General features: G+C 39.3%; 2 protein-coding genes across 2 annotated transcripts in view; one reads left to right on the forward strand and one right to left on the reverse strand.

The window, feature by feature from the left end:
• The window catches only part of LOC149647418 (glycerophosphocholine cholinephosphodiesterase ENPP6-like), a 25,839-nt gene extending 14,443 nt beyond the window's left edge, over positions 1-11,396 (forward strand). Inside the window, exons 2-8 of the mRNA XM_089850253.1 lie at positions 2,389-2,493; positions 2,950-3,204; positions 3,859-3,968; positions 4,034-4,195; positions 6,384-6,527; positions 8,655-8,769; positions 9,576-11,396. Of these exons, the coding sequence (XP_089706379.1) occupies positions 2,389-2,493; positions 2,950-3,204; positions 3,859-3,968; positions 4,034-4,195; positions 6,384-6,527; positions 8,655-8,769; positions 9,576-9,847 (1,163 nt within the window). The 3' untranslated portion in view covers positions 9,848-11,396. The remainder of the gene's footprint in view (positions 1-2,388; positions 2,494-2,949; positions 3,205-3,858; positions 3,969-4,033; positions 4,196-6,383; positions 6,528-8,654; positions 8,770-9,575) is intronic.
• Positions 11,328-21,239, reverse strand: LOC149647419 (glycerophosphocholine cholinephosphodiesterase ENPP6-like). Its single transcript, XM_089850292.1, has 8 exons — positions 21,215-21,239; positions 19,738-19,970; positions 15,317-15,644; positions 14,402-14,752; positions 13,495-13,604; positions 12,633-12,932; positions 12,444-12,561; positions 11,328-12,149 (listed from the first exon to the last, which is right to left on the reverse strand). Exons 1-8 carry the CDS (start codon positions 21,237-21,239, stop codon positions 11,977-11,979), a joined length of 1,638 nt encoding a protein of 545 aa, XP_089706418.1. The 3' UTR covers positions 11,328-11,976.
• Between the last annotated feature and the right edge of the window lie 1,911 nt (positions 21,240-23,150).

Below are 23,150 nucleotides of genomic sequence, written 5' to 3' on the forward strand. Positions count from 1 at the left end.
CTTTCTTAAATAGACAACATCCAATAATCTTAATACTTCCTTGGATATGTCTTGTAACATAACCAGGGATAGATTTAATTTTAGAAGTAGGAATGGAGAACAGAGTAATGTACAAAGAGAAAACAATGTATTTATCCATCTTGTGAGAAGGTAAGAGTTGACAGTCCATAATTCATGCATATCCATGGACTGAACTCCCTTCAATTTTTACAATTACCAGGGATAGATTTAATTTAGAAGTAGGAATGGAGAACAGAGTAATGTGAGCGCGCGTCATAGTCCCGGACCCCCTTCCCCGGGACGGAGGGGGGTATGTATGAAAAAAGAGGCGGGAGGGTCATAGCGACAGAGGTAAAAAGGAATTACGTCATTATTTTTCACCCTCCCCGTCAGCAACGTCATGAAGATGTAGTTAAAGTGAGCCAGTAAGATAATTTAAAATATTCTTTACGTGTTGGAGGGAGGGGTGAGTCTATACTGGGTGGGCTATGAACCGGACTCAAGTAAATACTAACCTTGTCTCCATTCCTACTTCTAAAATTAAATCTATCCCGGTTTTTAACTTTAACTACAAATTTCGATATCTTGTCCTTTAAAATGCGAATGAGGTTGAATCAGAAGTTTCTCCGAAGTATTGCCTCTTGACAACAATCAATTCAAACCCAAATACGGAAACAAATAAAATTATTCTCGAACGCAAGAGTTAGAAAGTTGCGTCTTCGTATAGGTATTCGTATTGACCTCGAGTTCCCGATGCGTGTCGCAAATTAGCAAACTCGCGATGACAGTAGGAGTATCTTAGGTGGTTTTGCGAAATATACAACCGAGCTGTTTGGTTTATCGCCTATCGGAAGTAGGTTGGAGACCCGCTTCCAATTTCGAGAAACAATATAACCACGAAAACGCAAATTTCAAAACAGACTTAAAATATTATTTAATACCCTCCCCCCCCACCGAATTTCATAAGCCTCGCTGACACCCTAACACAAAAATGTCTCGGGTTTCATTGGCATCGTAAACACGTACAAGGTGGAAAAAAGAAGTGATATCTAGTTTATTAGGGAGAAGGTATAAGATGCCTAAGTATTCGCGCGCCATAGTCCCAGTCCCCCTTTCTAAATACAAGGGGGGGGGGCGTAAAAGGAGGCCGGGCTATTTCGCCTCTCCTCAGTCGGAAAATATGACTGTAATTTTCGTCATCATTCGCGTCGCGCTGACGTGAGTTTTCAAGGGCCAATGAGATGCTGGTTGTAATTTAGAGGCGGCGGGGAGTAACTCAGGACAGGCACGTTTGGACTGGAGATAAAGAGCTGGAAATGTGGCGCGAATTTGTACCTTCTCCCTAATAAACTAGATATCACTTCTTGCTGGAACAGAGCATACTTGTCGCCTCATTACTCGTAAAATCACAATATTGTCATTCTTATGAAATCAGATCTGCAAAAGCAGTGTCATAGGTCGCACAGACTTATTTGTTAGTCTGTGAGACAGTAAGGTTTTAGCAAAAGTTGATAAGATATGTTCCAATAGTTTATCACCGCTTACTGAGAGCTTGTCAGGAAGTGCAGAGTAAAGTAGGTCATAGATTCAAGGTAAAGCGACGCCTGGTGAGGCGCTGCTGTCAAAGACTTAGCACAGATTAAGTAGAAATATGAACTGCAAAAATAACCGAGTGTAGGCTGAAATTCTTGCTATAGTCGTTCTCGAACTAGCTCGAACTGCAAGTCTTTTGAGTTGCTAAGTATTGGAGGTGTCATACTTATGGAGGGAACGTATCTTATAAACTACTTATGGTTTTTGTAATGTTTCTTGTTCCTAAGATCTGTTTCACTCTGTGTTAAATCTTGTTCTTTTGAAACGGCGAACTGCAATGCTTACATAATCGTTTTAGCGCTGACCTTTCTCACTATTCGCAACTATGCAAATAGTCTCGGGAATTCCCGAGCAGCGAAAATTGTCCGCCAATTTATGAACCCCAATTGCCAAGTTTAAATTAAGTTATGCCACAGACCTCAAAGGAACATTTGCATAAACATCTTATTCTTAAGTGATTTGATCACAATAGACCATTTCAAGGTAGTTATGAAGGAAAGACACTGTGCCTTCCATCTCGCTCGTTTGCGCGTGCGCTGTTATCTCTTTGTACCATGAGAGTGCGAAAAGACGGTAATGTACCAACCCCCTTGTACGTCCAAATATTGAGGGTTGCCTACCCCCTTTGTTTACTCCAATAGAGGTCAACTTTAAATATAACCCGACCATTGTTTTTAACTTAACCTTTATTCATGTTTGGGCATTTGCGAATTAAAATTTTCGACTGTTTTCCTACTTTATAACTAAATATTAAAATTTCCCATTGTTGATAACACTGTTTGATTTTTGTTTCAGGATTATACGCGGAAAACCATGGTTTCGTTCAAAACTACATGTACGACTCCGAGAGGGAAGATTTCTTCTTAATGGCCCCTGATGATAACGCCTCGAACCCGCATTGGTAGATATTAAAATTATTTAATACTCATAAGAAAAGTTTAAAAAGTCTGAACTTGAAATTAAGTTGTTACTGATACCATAAGTTCATAAGATGTTTTGGCAATAAGTTTGTGACTGGTTACAAACTGGAGCTTGTCGTGAAGTGAGTGAGGAAGGTCCTAGATTCGGGGTAAAGCGACGCCTGGTGAGCGGCTTAGTATCGACTAAATAGGAAGATAGACTGCAAAACCGAGTGTAGTCAGTTCTCGCTTGTCGTTCTAAACTATGTCTCTAGCATTACGAAGCATAGGTAGTGGTCATACTTATGGAACATTTCTTATAAAAACTCACGCTGATGGCAACCCTCGTTTCACAAGTTTCGTTCTCGTTCATCCCACGAGGACAGACCATTTTAAACTGTCCAATATGATTGATTAATTTTAAGAACTCTGGGCAATAATTTATTTGAACCTTTTGGGTGGAACAAATCGGAGCCGATTTGGGTAACGGCGGAGAAGCTGGGAAGCAAGACGGCCATGCAATGGTGGGACGGATGCCAAGTGGAAATACATGGAGTCAAACCCACTGTTTGCGAGAATTACCAAAACTACTGGACTTGGCCCAATGTTCTCGAAGACACCGAAGAGGCCCTCGGTGACATCCTGACTTGGTTCGAAACCTCGCACGACCATAGACTGGCCTTGATATACTTCGAGGGTGTCGATGCCATTGGTAAGTAAGAAACAGACACGCTACAATTAGATTGTCAGATTTTTTTTAATTCAAAGTAAAAAATTAACTATGTTACTTGATGGTTAAGTCAATTTTTGGCCGACAAATAATTATTGACGGACTGTCCATAGAGGTCTAGTCAAGTTATATAAATCTCTATGCAACAAAGTCCGCGCGTTTCAACCGATTTCACAAATATGTAGTACACTGGTTTCCTGCTTTAACCTATAGACTGGCTGAATGGTCTTTCGGGTTCGATTTGGCGCCATCTTTTTAAATGGCAGCCAGAAATTTAAAAGCCCGTATTTATGGAATAATGTCCGCGAGAAAAGTAATAGAAAATGCCTATCCCTAGGGGCTGACGGGCAACGCCGAGAGCCTTCGCTCCTAGGGTGCTACAAAATATTAGTCGAATCAGTAAAATCTACCCATTCTTTATATCATTTCGATGGAAGCTCTAATTACACGCGACGCGTGTGGTCAAAATACCACATTTAAATTATCATCGAAGGGCAAGGGTCAAATATAGAAAATGTTCAAATGATTCAGATGGAAGTTAAAATGCAAAGGGCAACTTTGAAACTGAACTTTTGAGAAACACTGGCGTAGATCGCATAAGTTTTTATTAATCATTTCGTCATTTTTTGATAATAGGGCACTTTAGAGGACCAAACTCTGAACACGTGAAGAAAGTTCTTCGAGGAATTGATGGCGTCATAGACAGATTTCAAGACAGAATCCTCGAAAGAAAGTTACAGAAAACCGTGAGTTAGTTAAAGGAAGATCTGCAGCCCGGAGTTTTGAATAAGAAGGACTTTTGATATTGCAGGTTAATTTCTTGGTGGTGTCGGATCACGGTATGGCCAACTCCGACCCTAAAACGACGACTGTCGTTAATTTGGAAGACTACAACGTTACGCAGGACATTGAATTAATGTTGGATCGTGGATCGCTAACCATGATTTTGCCAATCGAGGGACGAGAAGATAAGGTAACAAAACCTTTTATTTTGCAGGCAGTTTTAGAACCAAAAGGGTTGTTCATAAATTACGTAGCGCGGAGACAAATGGGTGGAGATTTGATCCAAGTGGCAAGTGCTAACAAATGTCACAGGTTGATCAGTGAAAATGTTGTGTAACAAATCATGTTTTAGTACATGAACCTCATTATAGCGTCATTCAAGACCATTGAAGGCATTTCCCATGTTTGCTAACTTTTCCCACCGACCCAAAGAGATTGCGAGTGTAACTTGGCTTATTTTCCAACGCTTTAAAAAAAATATGGACACTATAAGTTAAAACAGGGATAGATTTAATTTTAGAAGTAGGAATGGAGAACAGAGTAATGTGGTGGGCGCGCGTCAAAGTCCCGGACCCCCTTCCACGGGACGGAGGAGGGGGGGGGTAGGAAAGAAGAGGCGGGAGGGTCATAGCGACAGAGGTAAAAAGGAATTACGTATTTTTCGCCGTTACCGTCAGCAACGTCATCAAAACGTAGCTGTTTAAGTGAGCCAATAAGATAATTTTAACTTTTCGTTACGTGTTGGAGGGAGGGGCTCTATACTGGGTGGTCTATGAGTCGGAGTAACTGAAGTAAATACTAACCGTTCTCCATTCCTACTTCTAAAATTAAATCTATCCCTGGTTAAAATGATTCAATGTTGGTTTTGAAATCTTTGAATTGCGTTGGAAATATTTTGTTCTGGCGGAAACCCAAAAGGAGAATATTATTATGTTATTTCTAAATTCGATAAATTTCGTGATAAATTGCTTTTAATCAAAACACGCCAGTTCGATTCTACATTTTTTCTGAGAATTATAGAAGAGAGATAAGAGGGTGGAATAGTAAATTAGTAACCTTGGGGACAAGAGATTAACTCCTCGATTGAATTAGAAATGAGTCAAAAGATAACAAACGAAGGACGATTGACGGATCCATAAAGCGGAAAAAAATATATGCAAGAATTAATTGATTAGATCCCAAGAATATTGAACAATTCACTGACATCAGAAAGCACTCGATCGAAGTAACGCCCAATTTATTTAACTTCACAGAGGGTGTCAAAATATTCTGACATTTTGTCATAGGGGAAACCTCATAAAAAAGTGACGAGGAGCTTGAATTAATTATTCAATATTGGTTATGGTCATTTGAGTGTTTTAGGGATGACCCCTTAATTATAATAGCATGGTCTATCATTTTCTTAAATTTAATTTGAGGGATCGTCCGTAAAACACTCAAAATGATCATAGTAATATGTCATACAACATTTTCGACTCAAAATCACCCATAGAACTATTAGACTGCCCTACCACAACGCCCTGTATGTCACTAATTAAATGTTATTCAATATGTTTTATCAAATGGTCGTTTAATAGCGATTATAAAGTTATCTCAGTAGACCTAATCTGAAGACATAAACGAAACGCTGCCAAAAACGGCTACCCACTGACAAATAGCTAGTTATCCACCAACACTACATAAGCTGTTTGGGATACAACCGCCCTTTAATGCTCGCCGAATACCAAATACGTGACTTCTATTAGCTTAAACAGGCATAGATTTAATTTTATTAGTAGGAATGGAGAACAGAGTAATGTGGGCGCCCGTCAAAGTCCCGCACTCCCTTCTACGGGACGGGGGTATGAAAGAAGAGGCGGGAGGGTCATAGCGACAGAGGTAAAAAGGAATTACGTCTTTTTCGCCGTCCCCGTCAGCAACGTCATCAAAACGTAGTTTAAAACTGAGCAGCCAATAAGATAATTTAAACTTGTTCGTTATTTGTTGGAGGGAGGGGCTCTATACTGGGTGGTCTATGAGTCGGAGTAACTGAAGTAAATACTGACCCCGTTCTCCATTCCTACTCCTAAAATTAAATCTATGCCTGGTTTAAACCAGTTTGCAAACCTTAGTTGCAACGATTTTTGCTTAATTAAGAAAATTAACTCTTGTTTATTCGTGAAGCAATGCCTCAATAGTTTTGATTGAAAAACAAGATCATTATTTTTCAATAGCGCCTTGATTATTTTTCCCCGCAGCGAAATCCTTTAATTGCCTTTAAATTGATGATAAAATAGGAACGCGTCAATATTCATGGAAGAATTAAAAACATGTTCTCGTTACATAAGCACACTTAAGCGCAATGTCTAATTCATATTTTTGTATTTTTCTGTTATCAGCTTTATAGTAAATTGAAGAACGCCAACATCAAAGGAGTTCACGTTTACAAGAAAGAAGATTTACCCGAGAAATTACACATGAAGAACAACGACTTGGTCCTACCCATTGTCCTATTGGCTGACGAAGGAGTCTTCATTAATCAAGTAAAAATTGCGACTTATTCATGCCAGAAATAACCCCTCCCCCCCCAAACACACACACGTGACCTATAATACAGTCTGGGAAATAAGGATAATTTTTAAACTAGTCCTTGGGACCAGTGACCCCCCCCCTAGCGTCCGAAATAATAAACTGGTCTCCGGACTGGTCCCAGCCCCCTTTGTTCTCCTATATATTTGCAATTAATAAACTGGTCCCGTGGAACAGTAACCACCGTACACTTCTTGAATTTAAAAACTGGTCCAAGAAATTAATAAGCTGGTTTTGGACCAGAGGAAGTGTACGGCTATTTCCCAGACTGCTAAAATCCTACCATTACCACAAGGAGACCAGGCGACTTTGAGCGTAAAATCGTCTGCTATTCTACGCCCTAAGTTGCCTGGTCTCCATGTGCAAATGGTATGAATCCTCCTTGCGTGTAAACTGTGTATAGTAAAAAATATGTAGCCATGAAGTTTGACCAGAGATACTAGATGTTTAAGTAAGAGGGATTCGAAGTGAGAGGGAAATTGCGGAAGCGTTAAAGGTGGGTCATGCGCAGTAGGACCACGGTCTACCTCATTCCTAATTTTTAGTACCATTCAAGGTCAAATCAAGGGGGGAAGATGTGAAATCTGAGAGAAATAGGGGCGCGCTAACTGTGGAACGGCTTAGGTCCGGTGGGACGCAACAAAATGGGGGAAGAATACTCGGGATACGACTTCAATTTGTCCTTGAAAAGGGGAAAAACAAGCTAGACGGCGCGCGTTTTAGACTCCCGTTAAACTAACCCTCTGCCACATGTGCGTATGAATGTACGTGGAAAGAGCTGCTCATCCCTCTTTAAACATGTAGTGTCCCTGAAAATACTAGTAGCTAAGGTAATGTTACTTGTTACGTTCTTAAGAAACTAACCTTTTGTTTAAGTTTTGAAAAAGATTAGATAATTAGGGGGTTAGCAATGAAGCTAAGACGTTGGTGAACAGGCTGAGTGACTATCAGTACCAACCTTCCAAGTACATTCCGTATTTAACCATATTAAAATATTAGAAACTGTAATAATTACCATATAGGCATGTAGTCTAGCTCCACGGATATCCGTTAGTTGACAGAGCTTCCCGAAAACTTAGCGTTTTAAACCCTAATTTAAGAAGGTAACTGCTGATGTTATCACCTCCAGGCGCAAACACGAACTGAGCTTCAAAAATTATTCTAGAAAATAAATTGTACCCCCCTTGGTTCTCCGTCTCCAAAAAAGGTCAAAGGCTAAATGTAAAAAGCCGAATTCAAATTAGACTAAAATAACACGCATATTAGTTTTTAAACAAGAAGACTATATTTTTTATCACTACAATTTTAGTAGACTTAAAAAATTGATTACGCTCGGCTTAACTCGTTTCGTACCATAAGCAACGTAATAACTTTTAGTATGCCACTCGATGGAATATGTTGATGATTTCTCTCTAACCCAGCTTTTCTTAGAGTCTCTCGAAGAGAGAGAAGTGTCCCAAAAAGTGGGGTAATTTTACATTTGGAGTGTACAAGGTTACTAAACCGAATCACATAAGCGATAAATAGTTCCCTCATCATTACTCTATTAGCGCTGCTTAACTATTTGCAAAGGTGTCCTTATGGATTTTTGTCCCTTGTCATGGTTTGTGGGTTGATTGCTAAGGTTTGTACCAAACAGTAATAAAATTCACATGTAACGTAACTAAAGTATTAAGAGGATAAGGAGTGTCATCCTTCATCTATTATCCCCTTCTGATAATACCTATAGAGTGCTGTCAGTTGTGACGTCAGATCCAAGGTTAAACGTCATGAGTCTGCCTTTAGCAATGGGCGGCCATGACAGTTACCGTTTTTTCTTTATGGGAAAACAGCATGGGTGACGTCACACCGGCGCTTCTGACAGCACTCTATAAGATGAACCATCCTTAAGAAATCTATCATCACTGCAATAGGAGGTAAGCGAGGATATTGTTAAACGTCAGAAGACCGTCACCGCTTTAAGACATGACAAACATACGTGAATTACATTGTAAAAATAGTGTCTTGGGAACGTACCGATACTGCCTTTTTAAGAAATGACAATGACTGATATTTTAACAAATATTTTTTGTATGTTCCAGATAAGCGATACTACGAAGATGAAACCAAACTACTCCCGAATTTTTAAGGGTTACCACGGATACGAGCCTGAAAAAGCCCATAACATGAGGACCATTTTCTACGCTATCGGACCTTGTAAGTTACAAAAAACCATCCCCCCAAAACCATTGAAACAAATAGAGCCTTGATAAGACATGTTCCATAAGTTCGTCACTGGTTACTCAGAGCTTTTCATGAAGTGAGTGACGTAGGTCATAGATTCGAGGTAAAGCGACACACGCCTGGTGAGCAGGCTGGGAAACAGCACACTTCCTCTGGTCCAAAACCAGTTTATTAATTGCTTGGACTAGTTTTTTAATTCAAGAAGTGGGGGTTACTGGTCCTCGGGACCAGTTTATTAATTGCAAATCTATTGGAGAACAAAGGCTGGGACCAGTCCGGAGACCAGTTTATTATTTAGGACGCTAGGGGGGTTACTGGTCCTCGGGACCAGTTTATTAATTGCAAATCTATTGGAGAACAAAGGCTGGGACCAGTCCGGAGACCAGTTTATTATTTAGGACGCTAGGGGGGTCACTGGTCCCAAGGACTAGTTTAAAAAATATCCTTATTTCCCAGACTGCTGGTGAGGCTCTGCTATCAAAGGGGGCTTAGTAATGCAGAGACTAAATAGGACCTAGATGGAAGTCCTGCAAACTTAACCACCGAGTGTAGGACTTCAATTCTCATTTGTTATTCTCGAACTAGCTCGAGCTGTAAGTCTCCCAGTAGCATTACGAAGCATACACTTATGGAACATATCTTATAAACTCATGGGCGGAAGCCGCGGAACATTCGGTTCCGCCTTAAGACAATAAGATGCTCAAACACCAGACTCTATTTTACCCCGACATTTGAAACCAGGGTCAATTCTTGAACTCTTGACCTTTCTTCTTTACCAGCCATCAAGAAAGGTTACGTCTCACCTCCCATCAATATGGTGGACCATTACAACCTGATCTGCCACCTTATGGACATTGAACCCTTACCGAACAACGGATCGTGGTCTCGCGTTTCCGGTTTTGTTGGAATGAGTGAAACGGGCGCCTTACAAGCGGACGAGGCCAGTGCCTCGGTACCTGATCCAAATGGCGCCCCCACCCTAACTCCATTTTTCTGGTTTTCGCAAATGATCGTGGTGGTCTCGTTCGCGTTACAAAAGTTAACATTCTAATCACGCGTGAAACCAAAAGCCCCGAGATAAACTATGAACTTATGAACACAATGACGTCATCCTGGAATTATATTAATTAATTCAACCGCGTTACGTGTTCCTAGATAGCCGTTAGATTTAAAATGATCCTCAGACCCGACAACAAAAGTTTGCTTCTCCAAGTGGTTTCTTTTGTCTTTGGAAACTAAAACCATTACAAGCAGAGGAAATCAAACTTTTTAAGGATTTTTTTCAATAACCATTAGATGGTTTACACACATGGAGGATTCATACCATTTACACCAGAATGCCGGGCTACCTGGAGGACAAAAGCAGACGGGTTTTGGTCTTCCAAAGTAGCCCGCCTTCCTGGTGTAAATGGTATGAATCCTCCATGTGTGTAAACCATCTATAGTCCCTTCAAAGGCCCTCGTCCAACGAAAAGAGTTCAGGTCAAACTAAACGCGGAGTAATCGAAGTATAAGTGTTGTTCGAGTTGCTTTCCACCAGGGATAGATTTAATTTTAGAAGTAGGAATGGAGAAAGGTTAGTATTTACTTCAGCGCGACTCATAGCCCATTATAGCGCCCCTCCCTCCAACACGTAACGAAAATTTTAAATTATCTTATTGGCTCAGTTTTAAACTACGTTTTGATGACGTTGCTGACGGGGACGGCGAAAAATACCCGTAATTCCTTTTTACCTCTGTCGCTATGACCCTCCCGCCTCTTCTTTCTTAACTCCCCTCTCCGTTCCGTGGAAGGGGGTCCGAGACTTTGACGCGCGCCCACAGTACTCCGTTCTCCATTCCTACTTCTAAAATTAAATCTATCCCTGGTTCCACCAAAAATGAAGGCAGTTCAGTCCATGGATATGAATGAATACTACGAATTATGGATTGTCAACTCTTACCTTGTCGCAAGGTGAATAAAAACTATGAATTTAGACGGAAATACATTGTTTTCCCTTTGTACATGGACAAAACTTGAAACCCACTACGTTGCCTCCTTTACCCCCCCACGTGACCTAACTACATCCCAGGTCAAATGTCGCGTCACGTGGTTCTTTATGAACCTTGAACCATCTTCGTTGGATGTCGGCCTTCAAGGTGATTAAGAGAAAACTCAAGTAACGCCTACTCCCTGATAATTGACCACTAAATAAACTCACTAAATTTTTTAGCCCAAGTTACGGCTAAACTCAATTCGATGTTTTAACTTATTTACGATGAAACTCTTTCAGTCACATTGAATTTCTATAATCATTAATGCCAGCTTACAATCTTAGAAGAGACCTTAACCTCTACAGAGAAACGGGTTTTTCCAATGCCGAAATAGGTTCTTTCCAAGATTGTAAGCTGTAATTATGGAGCAGCACTTCCGTTCTGTAATTAAGATCGACGAATCATATCACCTTACAGTTTTTTTTATGACATTTGAAAATTATCTTGATACTGTTTAATTAATTGATTGTTTGTTTGTTTGTTTGTTAACTTCCCAGATTTGTTGGCGCCAACGTCGTCAAGTTTATTATTAAAATACGACCACATTGGTCAAATATTTACACGTTTTGAAGGTCATTTTCATTTCCTTTCCACTAAACACTATTACTTAAGATTATTTTAATTCAATATTATAAGAAAAGAATGGAAATTCTATTTCAGTGATAAAAACTTAATACTTGGTAAGAAATGCTTTCCAAAATTCGTCACACTTTTGTGAATTAAAATTTGAATGGGTCAATCATTTCACTAAGGCGTTGTGATATTTCTACAAATAGAAATTGTCACATAGAGTTAATAATGTCACCATGAGGTCCGTAGAGATCCGACCTAATGCTAAAATAGGACTTGTCACTTTGTTCAAAAGTCGTTCACTAAACATTTTCTGGTCTCTTACGCCGTAGTTTCGTCAGCATTACGAAGGTCGATGTCACAAATAATTTGAAAATTAGTGTTTGAGCAAATGAAGAGATTTAAACTAAAGTTCTGACATTGAATCATGGAGGCTGTCACGGAAGCGAAAAATTCTTTTCATAATATGTCCTATTGGGAAAGTATATTTTCTAACTTAGAACTCTAATTTAAATCCAATTGAGATTAATTCTGACATATGCACGACGACAACCCAAGATTGGAAGGCGAAGAGTTGTTAAGCATTTCCGGGGGCCGATTGGGTCTCGGTCTTCTCGGGAGAGACGAACATATCTCTGACCCGATCCCACGATCCGTTATTGGGTAAAGGACCAATGCCCAGGACGTGACACATGGTGTTGTAATGATCCACCATTTCCAGGGGTCGACTTCGGTAACCTTTCTTGAAGGCTGAAATAGAAAGGGTGAAGAATTTAACCAATTCCCGTGACTACCTAGCATCAATAACAACAGAGTATTCAGTCATTACAGACTAGAAGATGCAGCGGTGACAAAAAATCTAGACAGAAGGGGCCACTTGTATCTCAAGCACAGACCCCTACGATTTCTACCCACCCCATGAGAGGGTTAGCCCCAGATAGCGTGGTAAAATTCCCGACACCGTTTAATCCTTAACTGACCCAGGGGAAACGTTGCTAAATTCGCGACAAATTACACCCAATACACAGAAGACGATGATCTTACCTGGACCAATAGCGTAGAATATGGCTCTCATATCTCTTGTCGAGTAAGGATTATAGCCGTGACTCCCAAATTTAGGCGGCCCACTTATGCCGGGTGGCGTTGGTTCAAAAGTGTACGTCTGCAAAAAAATTAGCACTTCAATTTAAAAACAAATCGCAATATTTAAAGAAACAATAAAATGAATTTCACATTGAAAACGTAATATCCATATCTGGCTTCGATCAAAATTGAATAGGTTCTTTTGTTATTTTTAATATGATAAAATTCGGGAATGGTGCTTTTGTTGTAAATGTCGACTCCTTCGATGTTGGCTCGCGTCAAATCATTCATGACTTTCATTTCGCGACCCGGTTTAGGTTCGATCATGACGTACGTCATTTCTTGTACGATGTACAAGATGTCACACGGATCGTAAGAGTTGGTGAAATTGACCATTTTAAATCGAGACGAATCGGCCATACCGTGGTCCGACACAATCATCAAGTTAACCTAAGGTCGAAAATACATTGCTTATTCATAGTTATCAATGGGAGCCATTAGAGTGCAGTGATAAGCTTAATTACTCGGCCAATAATAAATGTAACCCCAAGTTTTTTGGTATCGTTGGGAATGGGAAAAATAGGACAATATTATCCTCAAAGGACAATCCCCTATCTCCAATAGAACCGGAGATATTAGGCTTCAAAATTTACAATAAATAACCCCTGTTAATCCTATGGAGGGAAAGTTAACGAACATTTTGCTTAATCACTTCTGAAAGATTAAGGAGCTGCGACACATCTTTTGCCCCAATGTAAATACATGACACATTGTTAAACGTGATTTTCAGAGAAAAATTTTGACTTGAAATTTAAAAGTTCGCTGAGAATCTCACGTCACTTTTATGTGTCGCAACGCGCCCTTTGTGAAACACAAGAGTAAATTATTTTAATCCCCAACAAATTAAATCAAGAGTGCATTACAAGGAAGTATGGGACATTTTAGTTCAACAAGGGTTCTTTATCTTATTGAGGGTTGAAAGAGCGTTTCGATAGTTTTAAATGAGGCCTACTTGATCTGCTAAGTTGAAACATTCGATATTATCCAAAAGTGTATTGATAATTTTATCAGCGCCGCGGACTGCTTCAAGTCGTTCGACGGAATGAACGCCTTTACTGTGCCCTAAAACATACGAAAAGAGTATTTAGTTTAGTTTCTGGCGTTAATTTGTAGGCTACACATTAATGCTAAAAACTAATAATTTCGATGTTTGCTTTATATAGTCTTGCAAAGAACTAAAATTAAGATTGAAATAATTTTTTAGTATCCCAAACACAGACAACTAACGTTAAAGCGCATGAAACTTTATAGGTCTAAATTCTAGCCTTATCTTGTGAATTGTGTGTATTTTTTATGCACCGTAAAGACCTATTCAGATGATTGAAATTTTTGACTCATTTGAGTGAGTCAACTCGGGTTAAGTAAACTAGTTGAGATGTGTGAACAGACGTTGAACAAGTTGAAGCGCAAAATTATAAATTGATCACTGACCAATTTGTGCTGACTCAACGTTTTGACCATCTAGTTGAGTCAAAGGTTGTATTGTCTGAAAAGGCGTTTACAATTCATGAAGTACCGAATTTGACCATACTACCTACGCGTTTGTTACATCACTAACACTATAGGGGAAGTACGCTTGAGTCCTTGTTGAAGCTTGGGACAGAGGCGAACTCCCATCCATTTAGCATATTAAAAATATTCTAGTTCTAGACCCATAATATTATAGCTTTATGAATAGCCCCTAAATAAGCATAGTTTAATTCAAAACCTATTCCTTGGGATTGGTTGTAAAAACTATTTTTTTGCGTATGTGCATCGACATTGAAAACTCTGCCCTGTTTCCAGCAGTCTGTTAAAAACCCCATCAGCACGTCCTCGTGCCTAAGTTAGATTACAAATATTCGAATGAACATTCTCACCAACGTGGTCGACCTTCTCGTGGTACACCAATTCAAACTGGGTTTCGTTTCTCTGAAACCTTCTGAGACTGACCAGTAAGGCGTCGGACACGTCCTGGTCCAGAGTTTTCCAGCCATTGGGGTTTTTGTAGGCGGTACAAATTCTAGGTGTAATGTTATCGTGCGGTATTTGGCATCCGTCCCACCAGAGGGCGGCCGTGTTCATTCCTTTCTTTTGAGTCGTGGTCCAAATGGGCTCCGCTTGGTTCCACCAGAATTCTAAAGGTGGCGTATCTTCCATGACGAAACGAGCTTTGCGGTCAGGATCGTACATGTAGTTGCCAACAATACCGTGACTTTCAGCGTACAATCCTACACGGCAAAATATAACCGTGACATGTAATTTCAATCATTAGATTTAAATAATCCCTAGATGGCAGCGGCAATCGCTTGGGCAAAAAATTAACGAACAAATGTTCTTTCATTTATTTTGTAATTCTAAAGAAGACAAGTGAACATAATTGGCCTTGCTTTGGGCTACACAATGTTTAAAAACACTAGATACGACACATTTCACTAAGACAATAGGAAGTCATTAACGTAGTGGTTCAAATTAAATCTAGGCTAATTACGCGTAATTAAAACCATGTTTACACTTACAGGGGAAGCCAGTTAAAAGCGATTGCATTTTAAACGCGCTTTAAAAAATTAAGTGTGAACAAATCTGATAATTGAGAAACTAATTACAAACGCTATGGTTTCTTGAAGAAACGGATTTCATAAGCTGTTTTCTAGTTTCAATTGTATTTCACAACGAGGCTGTTGAAATCGCTCCGAACTGTTGTTGAAGAGGGTTGTTGGGTAAACTACTTACGAACAGACTCGCGGGTAAGTGTGAACCTAGCTTTCCTCAAGGGATTAATTATTGAAACTTACCAGTGACTATGGTGTACCAATTAGGATACGACGTTGAGGGAAAAATGGGAGTGACGTATTCGGCCCGAACTCCCAATCTCTCCATCCTCGGAAATCCCAACAAGGTCTTATCCAGATCTTGATAATCCCATCGAAATCCGTCCAACAAAATCACAAGTAGTTTTTGATCCGGTACTTGGCTACTTGTACCCACACATATCGAACAGGACAAGTACAATCCGCAGAGCAGAAACCAAAGGGTTCGCGCAGTATTGAACATTTTCAAATTAATCTGTTGGGGCGAGCTGTACCAATCGAAGCTAGTGCCAATGACGCTCTGCAAAACCCGCTCAGGGAGATTGACAAAGATAAAATTTATTTTTTGTGTGGGAAAGCGACATGAGTCTTCCGATAACAATATGAACAAGCCACGCAAATAAAGGTTTTCGCATTAGCTACGTGTAAGGGCGTCTTACTTTCGTATGAATTTTGAATTTTTACTTCAAAAAAGAGAAATAATTCCATATCTAGGTAAATAACTTTGTAGTAGTAGACCCCTTGACTCGGAGAGGTAATATTTTGGTTTTACCAGCTTGTTTGAAGTAAAAATTTACGAAATATTGAAGCAGTATTCCAAGCATAGCGAATATACAGTAAAGCAGACGACATTTTACATCCAATAAGGATAAATCTTGGACACATGGAAATCAGTTAATGGCAAAAAGAACAGGAAATGAAGTCTATGCTTCAGCTGCTTACCCTATATTCTGAAAGCTACATTCACAACTGGTTAGCAGTGTAAACACTATCGTCTCGTCTCACCTCAACAATATTCTTAGTTTGCCAACATGAGTGTTAACCATGTTAATACCAAAGCTAAATTGTAGCTAGACGCACTGATAGTCAATGCGCACCATAAAGAGAATAAAAACTCTGTAGCTTTGCCCTACTAATCTAATTACCACCATGATCTTTTCTTCTATTATAAAATCTTAACCTGATTATTTAAGAGTGTATTTAACTTTCGGCTCACTCTGAACCGTTGATGTCTTTTCATTTCAGACACGAAAATCAAAACCCTTAATTTACTTCACCTCAGGCCTCAATTATTTACTCTATATATTTCACTAAGCCTATTGCGGGTAATACTAGATATACCAGCCGGAGTCTAGATCTTAGCTTTCTTCATGAAATTACTAAACCAAGGATTATTCTATATACAGATGTAGTATAGCTTAAGTAATATATAAACAGCCATTTCAAATAAAAATATAAAAAAAAAATCTTTGGAATATCAAAATGAAACAGAGCTTTAAAGCTACAAAAGTACTAAATGCATCATAATTACGAAAAATATTTCCACATATTCACTTTATATTATGGATAAAGGGAATATTATGGTTCTGTAGGATTTCTTTACACATCAAAACAAAACGAACTTCTAACGCAGCGCACTAGTGTAACAACGGACGGACACACAGACAAAAACATAGACTGCTTTTTAGCTCTTTCCGTATTAATTTTGAATTGAGAAACAAGATTATCTTAAATATTAAAATAAATATAATTAATATTTAATATTTTCTTCGTTAGTTATTCGCCTTATTGAACGTTACATCGTTTTAAAAAAGAACAATTAAACATTCTTGAGAGACTTGACTAATAATGAAGCATACGCCGGTTGCTTCGCCTTACTCAAATAGGTAGTATATAAGGGTGTCGAACTACAGCTAAAAGCAAGAACAACCGCAATTGCGAAAACATTCGGTGGCGATCCCACCTTAGGGAGGCTAGACGTTTCTCGTAACCCTAGCTGATCGCCGCGAATGTCTTAAACCCAACGATGACGATGGAGTAGAAGCCAGGTGTACAGACTGGTGTCCAAGTGGAATGGACGAAGACCAGAAGATGGTGGTGATTAGTAGCCAGTATATACAGACTGGTGTCCATGTGGGATGGACCATGGATGAAAAAAAACTAACAGGGATAAATCACGGCGGTAAAATGTTTGTTCGAAACCCACCCTCGCGGCCGAAATTATAAGAACCGGAAACATTCAATTTACCGATTCAATCACGGGGTCAAGTCGGTTGTTGTTTCGTCTGCTTTTTGTACCCACGTAATCGATTCGTAACCGGGAATGTTTGCTGTTCTCGCGGTTACGGCGAGCTCAGCCGCGGCGGCTCGGGAATCGGGATACCGCTGATACCTAGCCAAGGCTTAGTGTAGTTTTCGTCGAGTCTACTATAATTCGCAGAGCTATTTTTCTGTTGGAATTAGGGAACTACTATAAATATTGAGTATAGTGTCTGAAATATTCTTTAGTTAAAACTATTCACAATACGAAAGATTATTTGGGAGTAAGGCACGAAGATCTTATCAATCTGGGTAGCTTTTGCTTGGCCTATTTAAGACGCCGTGTATCTGTTTTTTACGAGGAATGTTTTCTATTCCCGCGGCTACGGGGAGCTTAGCCGACGGCGGCTCGGGAATCGGGATTCCGCTGATACCTAGTCAAGGCTTAGTGTAGTTTTCAAGTCTACTATTATTCGCAGAGCTATTTTTCTGTTGAAATTAAAAAAAAAACTTTAAATGACTAGAAAAGTTTCGAAACTTTAGCTTTAAAACGTTGAATATAGCGTATGCAAGTTACCAACCCTAACAAATCATACGAAGATTCTCAAACGTCTAAAGTTGGAATCGACATTTATAAATTAAAGTTCCCGAGGTTACCACGAGATGGCAAAATTTCTATAAATCTACTTCCGAATTTGAATCGGTAAATGAGCTAAAAAAATAAAATCGAAATCAAATCTGGCAGCCTTGTTGGTAACAAACGTGTTTCCCTCTTAGTAATGTAAAGTCTACGAGTTTGATTTATCCCTGTTAGTTTTTTTTCATCCATGGATGGACGAAGACCAAAAGATGGTGGTGATTAGAAGCCAGTATGTACAGACTGGTGTCCATGTGCGATGGACGAAGACCAAAAGATGGTGGTGAATAGATGCCAGTATGTACAGACTGGTGTCCAAGTGGAATGGACGAAGACCAGAAGATGGTGGTGATTAGAAGCCAGTATGTACAGACTGGTGTCCATGTGGGATGGACGAAGACCAGAAGATGGTGGTGATTAGAAGCCAGTAAGTACAGACTGGTGTCCGTGTGGGATGGACAAAGACCAGAAGATGGTGGTGTGAGAGCTCAAGTAGAGGAGCCATTTCCGTGACTGTGAAAGCAGTTCGGAAATGGCGAACACGTTTGCTCCGATTTGGAAACTGCGAACGCGGTCACGTGGGTGTAACAACAGACACACACACAGACAGACAGACACACACACACACACAGACACACACGTCGAAATTAGAACCCCTCCGTGACATACGTCACTCGGAGAGGTAATAAATATAATTAATATTTTATATTTTCTTCGTTAGTTATTCGCCTTATTGAACGTTACATCGTTTAAAAAAAGAACAATTAAACATTCTTGAGAGACTTGACTAATATTGGCGTTTGAAATGAAGCATACGCCGGTTGCTTCGCCTTATTCAATTAGGTAGTATATAAAGGTTTCGAATCGCAGCTATAGGTAAGAACAGCGCAATTGCGTGAAACTTTGGTGGAAGCCCCGCCATTGGGAGGCTAGACGTTTCTCGTAACCCTAGCCGATCGCCGCGTACGTCTTAACCTTAAGGATGATGATGGAGTAGAAACCAGGTGTACAGACTGGTGTCCATGTGGGATGGAAAAAAACAAAGACCTGAAGATGGTGGTGTTAGAAGCCAGGTGTACATACTGGCGTCCATGTGGGATGGACAAAGAACAAATGTCGGTGGTGATTAGAAGCCAGTGTGTACAGACTGGTGTCCATGTGGGATGGACAAAGAGCAGAAGTTGGAGGTGCTTAGAAGCCAGTGTGTGCAGGCTGGCGTACATGTGGGATGGACAAAGAGCAGATGTCGGTGGTGATTAGAAGCCAGTGTGTACAGACTGGTGTCCATGTGGGATGGACAAAGACCGGAGGGTAGTGGTATTAGACAGGCAATGGAGTAATAGCCTGTAAGTGTAAAACAATTTTCGAAATTTCCGGAAATTGAGAACACGTTTGCTCCGATTTGCAAACTGCGAACGCGGTCACGTGGTTGTAACAACAGACAGACAGACAGACACGTCGAAATTAGAACCTCTCCGTGACATACGTCACTCGGAGAGGTAAAAATCATTTTTGCGATATATTCAAGGACATATTGCGAACTTTCTTAATTTGATCCTGCAATTTAAGAGTAACGCTCGTGGAAAACTATAGTTTCAGCGGAAAAGCGGTTTGGTCTGGTCTTGATTATATGTATAAATATAGATTATATTTAAGGGTAAAATCATTTGTAAGTAATGAGCGTGCTATTTATTCCACTAATGTTTCTATTCGAAAAAGCCTAAATTACTTTTATCAAGAGTAAATCTGCAAGGCGTGTTAAAGAGACAGTGTGGCGAATGATTTTAAGTACAGCTTGATAGGTAAATCTATTAATCGATTTAGAAAGGCTGGGAATTATACTGCCTCTTGATTCACTCTCGCATTTGTGCGTTTTTACTTTGGAAACAATTCTGGTCTTAGTTACGATATTACAAATATACCTCGTTTGCCATATATCACACGAAGGCTTCGTGTGATTTCCTACGTTGTTAAGGCTGGTTTTCACTGGGAAATCGACGTGCCGTGCCGTTTTTTTCAGAGGTAGCTTGCGGAAAATATTTTCTAGGCGTCCGTGATTTTGGTTAGTTCACAAGGCTCATTCGACGAATTTTTTTTTCTAGTTTAGGTTGTCGAGTGTATAATCCCAATGAATTTGATGAAAGGGATAGAATCAATGTTTTCCGACTAGTACAAGATGAGGGCAGTTTTAGGTAAAAAAATGTGCCTAAAATTAAGTGTGCTAAAAAAATCGATTGAAAAACCGACCAACGGGCAACTTCAGCAAGGAGCACGTTGACCACAGTAGTACGTCCGATATATATATATATATATATATATATATATATATATATATATATATATATATATATACGATATTGCAACGGTTTAGGCCTACCGTTGCAGACGACAGTGTACGGAAGCCAAAAATTTCAAACCTCTGGTTTATGCTCAGTCCACTGCCGTCGCGTAACAACCTTAACCCCAAACATCTAGATCTTTCCGGTTGCCACCCTTCCCCCTTTTGCGGAAAGGAGTTAGCATCCCACTGGGAAGGAATAAAAGAGAAATTTTTTGTTGTGTTAGAGCAGTCGCATTCACAGTTAGAATGTAGTCGTCACGTTTGCTGAACCGCGTGGTTCAGACACCATTATAATTTATGTTTAATTTTTATGTTAATAAAAGTCAAAGAGTTTTTGATCTATCGTCATGTCTTCTAATTTAAATAAGGTTAAAAGTTAGTCTCCAACCAAGGACCTCCGAAAGCGGCACAACCAAAAAAGAACCTGGGTAATATGTTTTTAACACTTAGCGTTGTGACTATGGTCCTCCTTTGTAAGGATTGACTGAACGCCTTGTAAACCAAAACTGAACGTTTTTAAGAAGACAATAAAGTTAAACCAAATTGATGAGTTGCTACTGGTGCATTTTAACTTGAAAAGTAAAACTTGGTCTTCACAATGGAGATCGAGCTCTTTTGTATTACAGTGAAAACGGTTTGCAGCCGGTCTTGGGGGACTGTTTCGCAAAATTATTCATGACTCTGCGTTGCGTTTATCGAATTTTCGTTTTCGTAATAATGAGAAACAATGATAATTAAAAATCGAGAATATAACAAAGGTAATAGGAGCGTGACAGTCATTTTATAAGGAATACCGCGCAATTTGTATCATAATAACAGTAAGTATCACCCTTTCAATACACCCACTCCAATGCTGTTATATTACTTCCCAACTGCAACTCTAAAGCCATATTACACATTCGTGTTTATAACTCGGCTTCGCAATTGGTCACTTCTTCGAAGGTTTTGACAATGGAAATCACGTTTCATTTGAAAACACTACCAAATATTTCTGTATTTGAATTTCATTCTTAGTCTTGTTACGTTACTTATGACTCAACTACGCGTCGAACAAATGAGTTGGAAACGCGAATGTTAAACTTTTTGAGGCACATCGAGTGCGCACGTTCAGAGAGGAAAACGGTTTCAGAAAGCTGCATTGAAATTAAAGAGTTTGAATTACTTCTCTAAAATTTGTTGAAGAATTAGACTGATAGAATTAAATTTATATTAAATTGTCTGAACCGGATTTAAGTGTAGATTTATACTATTATTTTACTTAAGAGTAGTTTTCGAGACAAAATTAATTCGAAATGATTAAAAGTGCACCATACACTTTGGCAAGTTAAAAACAAATAATAATTTCTTTTCCATGATAATTCGTAATGATTTCCACGTTTTAGGACCTCGGAACAATGACAGTTCCATGTGTCAATTACGCCAACGACAGGTACTCAATAATTCCAGCCACTCTTTCATAATTTCATAAATATTAAAATTCTGATCAAGGGTTTATTTTAAAAATTATTTAAATTAATCCGTTCACAATAATTAACTTCATTTAATCATTGTGGAGGGAATAAAGGTTGAAAAGGGACCACGTTATGAAAGCTCCCGTTTTAAAATTTTAATTAAAAAAAAACCACGAAGTAACAATACTCATTTAAAGTTTAGAAAAATAATATTTCTTGTTTTTATTTAAACCAGAAATTTGGGGTTTAATGGATCCTTAATTTCAGTGTTCACCTTCGAGGTAAGCATTAATTTACTTGTTTATTACTTCACGTTAAACAAAAATTTCCCAAGGGAATTTTTGTCAATTAATTGGAAGTCACAGATCCCAGAAACTAAGTTTCCTCCATTAGCGAAACTTATTAAAAAGCTCGGCATGCGACTGTCTTTAAGTTTCTAACGAGTTCATTTAAATCCTTTAAATCTAAATATTTCAGAGCGGAATTGCTGATGTTTGGGGAGGAAGAAACGAGATATTCGATTACATAACCAAAAAGTAAAATACACTTGTCAATTTATGGCAGGAGTTCGCTAGAGAAAGCATGTACCTAGCTGCTTTTAATTATTCCTATCATAAAAACCAGGAATACATAGATTTAGTACTTGGAATCTTTAAGAGGCCATAGACCCCACACAAATATCTGATTGACTATGAGGGGAAGCGCCAAAAACTTTTAAACCACCTGCTCCTCCTTCCTCGCGTCTCATTGGTTATGCGAATGTGTGGGACAGATCGAGATCATGACCTTTTAAGCTGTCGTCTGCATCAGTTTCGGCTCCGAAATGGTCGGAAAGTGCGAGAACTTGGAACAGTTTGACGTTAACGACGTTTTTGAGGCGGAAATTTCTCTAAAGCTAGATTCCCACTCGACGGAAAGCACGACGGAAACCCGGCAGAAAGGGGTTCGACCGAAAATTCTTTACGCCGAGCCCGACGGAATTTCCGTTCAGTCGGGCGTCAGTTGTGTTCTATTTTTTCGGTCGTGTTCGGCGTTACGCCGGTGTCTCAGCCAATGAAATTATACCGGTGAATACGTCATAACATACGCGAGATCGATTGATAGCCGCCATTTTTATTTACGGTTGACCAAGGCTTAGCGGAAACATGCCACCAAGAGAGAGAAATTAAACTAATGAAATTAAAAAGAGATTAGATGTTAAAAAGGAAGACTATATTGAGGAGGTTAGAAAATATTCCTTCTTGTACGATCTTAACGACAAGGGGACAAATATACCAATTCAGAGTGCGAAATAGATGTTGTGAAAAACACTCATCTGTCACGTGACCCAAAAATATCTACTGTCGAACT

The sequence above is a fragment of the Phalangium opilio genome, unplaced genomic scaffold (assembly GCF_054372755.1).
Source record: "Phalangium opilio isolate 3A_F unplaced genomic scaffold, DU_Popi_V2 ptg000089l_1, whole genome shotgun sequence".
In the NCBI taxonomy this organism is placed as follows: Eukaryota; Metazoa; Arthropoda; class Arachnida; order Opiliones; family Phalangiidae; genus Phalangium; species Phalangium opilio.